Raw genomic sequence first — 2,550 nt, forward strand, 5'->3', positions numbered from 1 at the left:
GCACAGAGAGGTTCACGGCCTGGCTCCTGATAGGAGCGGCAGTGGTTGGTGAACAGAGTTATCATGTTTGCACATAGACGTCAATTTGAGCGTGAGTCACGATTAGCTGGACGGTGGGGTGGGGCTCCTCCTCGCTCAGCTCTTCTGTTTCAGATACGAGAGTTTGAGGCGGGAAATTGCTACTCTGGTAAATGCACTGGGAAAAGGATTGAAGTCTGTAAATCATACTGTATGTTTTAAAGCCTGCAGTTTTCATTTTAAACCAGCTTCTTATGAAAAAAAAAAAACATAATACCCACATTAAAAATGACTTTCTCCCCCCTGAACAATTCTAATGTTTCTAATTTTCCACAATATGTTCAGCTATGAGGATSAAAACTGCAAATAAGAGGATACATCATAACTTTTGGTTTTGAGCTGCAACTATTTTTTGTCTTTGTCGCTTCAAAAATAAATAAAAGCAGCAATATAAATGCTTTTCTTGGAATTTTATTCATCATTTAAAACATCTTAAGCTCAAAAGTTTGTATGTGTGACTTCTTTTTATTTGTGATGTTATATTTGGAATTTGTCATTTGTGGATTTTATTTCCCSTTCAGCTGCAGCTAATGTGTTTAAAATAACATGTTCTGTAATAATTTACAGAATAAAAAAGCCACAGATATACACAATGGTTCACATTAAAACAAACACGTTTGTGCTATGGTTTCAACGATAATACAGCGATTTACATAAATGTGCCTGACTCTGTATATTAGTTTYAATTAAAAATAAGTGTTTGTAAGAAATGTAAAAACATTTCCACCCAGAGACGTACAAAATGAAATTTGCATATTTATGAATATGTTAATTTCTATAAAACTGGTTTTRTGTGTTTRTAAGTCACTTTCTGCATTTGAGGCAGGGTTTCAACATGTTTAACATTTATTCATTCTAAACCTTGAAGAGGATTTTCAGTATTTCGTCACATATTTTGACAAACCTACACTTCCAGCGTGCAGTTTCTACAACATTTACTACAGGCAATAAATGCTGTGTGTGTTCTGCAAAAGCATGCAACAATAACTGAGGCAGTCATTAATACAACTTTAATAAAMCATGTCTTGCAAAAAAGCAAAGTGCTTATATTCATACTGTATTTAAAGTGCACTGATGGATAGTCCGATCAACAAATCCAGTACATAACAGGAATAAAAATACTGTAAAATCTTTTATTGTTACGTGCTAAAATATTTATTTCTACATTAGATATTGATTGTTTTTTTCTGACTGTGGATGTTATATTTTAGTGCCTGTGTTGGCYAGAACACTTGTAAAAGATTTTAAATCTTAAGAGTTTTTCCATTTTTATCCCACCTCGGTTAAATAAAGTTTAAAGAAGTGCACTTTAACTAAAAAGGGTGGTAAACTASATTTCAAAAGAAAGGGAAACACAAGAGAAACAGTTTAAACCTGGTTCAAACTGGAGGATCGGAYAAAGGGAAAGAAAACCAGGAGTATAGTGCAGGTGATTACTGAGTTCAAACAGGTGAACCGCTGACAGATGAGATRCAGGTGGGTACAGCTGAACAATGAGGGGAACTGTAAATGTCATGAAACCAAAGGACAAAACCCAACTTAAAGTAAAAACAATAACCCAAAAATCATGACGATTACTTTAATTAAAACAGGTGTCTAATTCTCTTGGTCAAAAAGAAGCAACATTTTTAGTTTGCAGGGGGTTGTACAAAGTAAGATAAACAGAGTTTACTGAATTATGAATCAGGATCTGTCTAAAACCTGGCTGGATCTCCATCGTAACATTAAATATWTATTGTATGGACTCAAATCCACCATAAAATCCAGTTTGACCATAACTCATTTATTTGTTTAATTAAAATATAATTTTCAGCAGAATGCATTTAGAAACTTGAATGCACTCGCAAACCTCCTGACTTTACGCCTATAAGAAACTACAGTTTTGCCACAGTAAACAAATGTGTGCATTCAGTTACACTGATGATGTAAAATGGTCTGTGTGAGTAGGTTTTTGTTTTTTGTCCAGATTTGCAGAGAAGTCCTATGAGATTTAATTTCTCTTCATCATAGCCTGTGCGATATGGCTGAAAAATGTATCACGATAAGTGTATAACAGCCGATAGCAATAATATTGATCTGTCTCTTGCTTTACTGATTTGAAATAAGGACAGGGAAAAGAGAGGCTGATTAATACTGCCAAAATATTGATATAACCTTTCAACTTTTATCTACAATTTCCTCTTGAGCCGTTGCACTCATTTTCTCCTTTCACACCACGTTGTTCTTTTTATTTTTGCATGTTCACTTCAGGTTCTTTCATCTGGAAGCTAAAAGCTCAAACTCAAACAGTTTCACTGTTGTTTAACTGATATATTTTTGCCTTTTTTTTGCAGCTTGTCTTTTTCGATTCAACTTGCTGTCGCTGGTTTACTTTTTTTATCTTCTGCTGCTGCCATGGTTCCTGTTTCCCAACAAATACACAATCAAAGGTACGACCGCCTGGCTTTGAAGGTCCGATCTGAAATAATGTTG

The 2,550-nt window shown here is 34.6% G+C and overlaps 1 protein-coding gene across 1 annotated transcript in view; it reads left to right on the forward strand.

The window, feature by feature from the left end:
- The window catches only part of piezo1 (piezo type mechanosensitive ion channel component 1 (Er blood group)), a gene marked incomplete in the record, with an annotated part of 82,062 nt that overhangs the window by 22,664 nt on the left and 56,848 nt on the right, over window positions 1–2,550 (forward strand). Inside the window, 1 exon segment of the mRNA XM_014000710.1 lies at window positions 2,412–2,507. Coding sequence (XP_013856164.1) covers window positions 2,412–2,507 — 96 coding nt within the window.

This window comes from Austrofundulus limnaeus, unplaced genomic scaffold (assembly GCF_001266775.1).
Source record: "Austrofundulus limnaeus strain Quisiro unplaced genomic scaffold, Austrofundulus_limnaeus-1.0 Scaffold0, whole genome shotgun sequence".
NCBI classification, from domain to species: domain Eukaryota; kingdom Metazoa; phylum Chordata; class Actinopteri; order Cyprinodontiformes; family Rivulidae; genus Austrofundulus; species Austrofundulus limnaeus.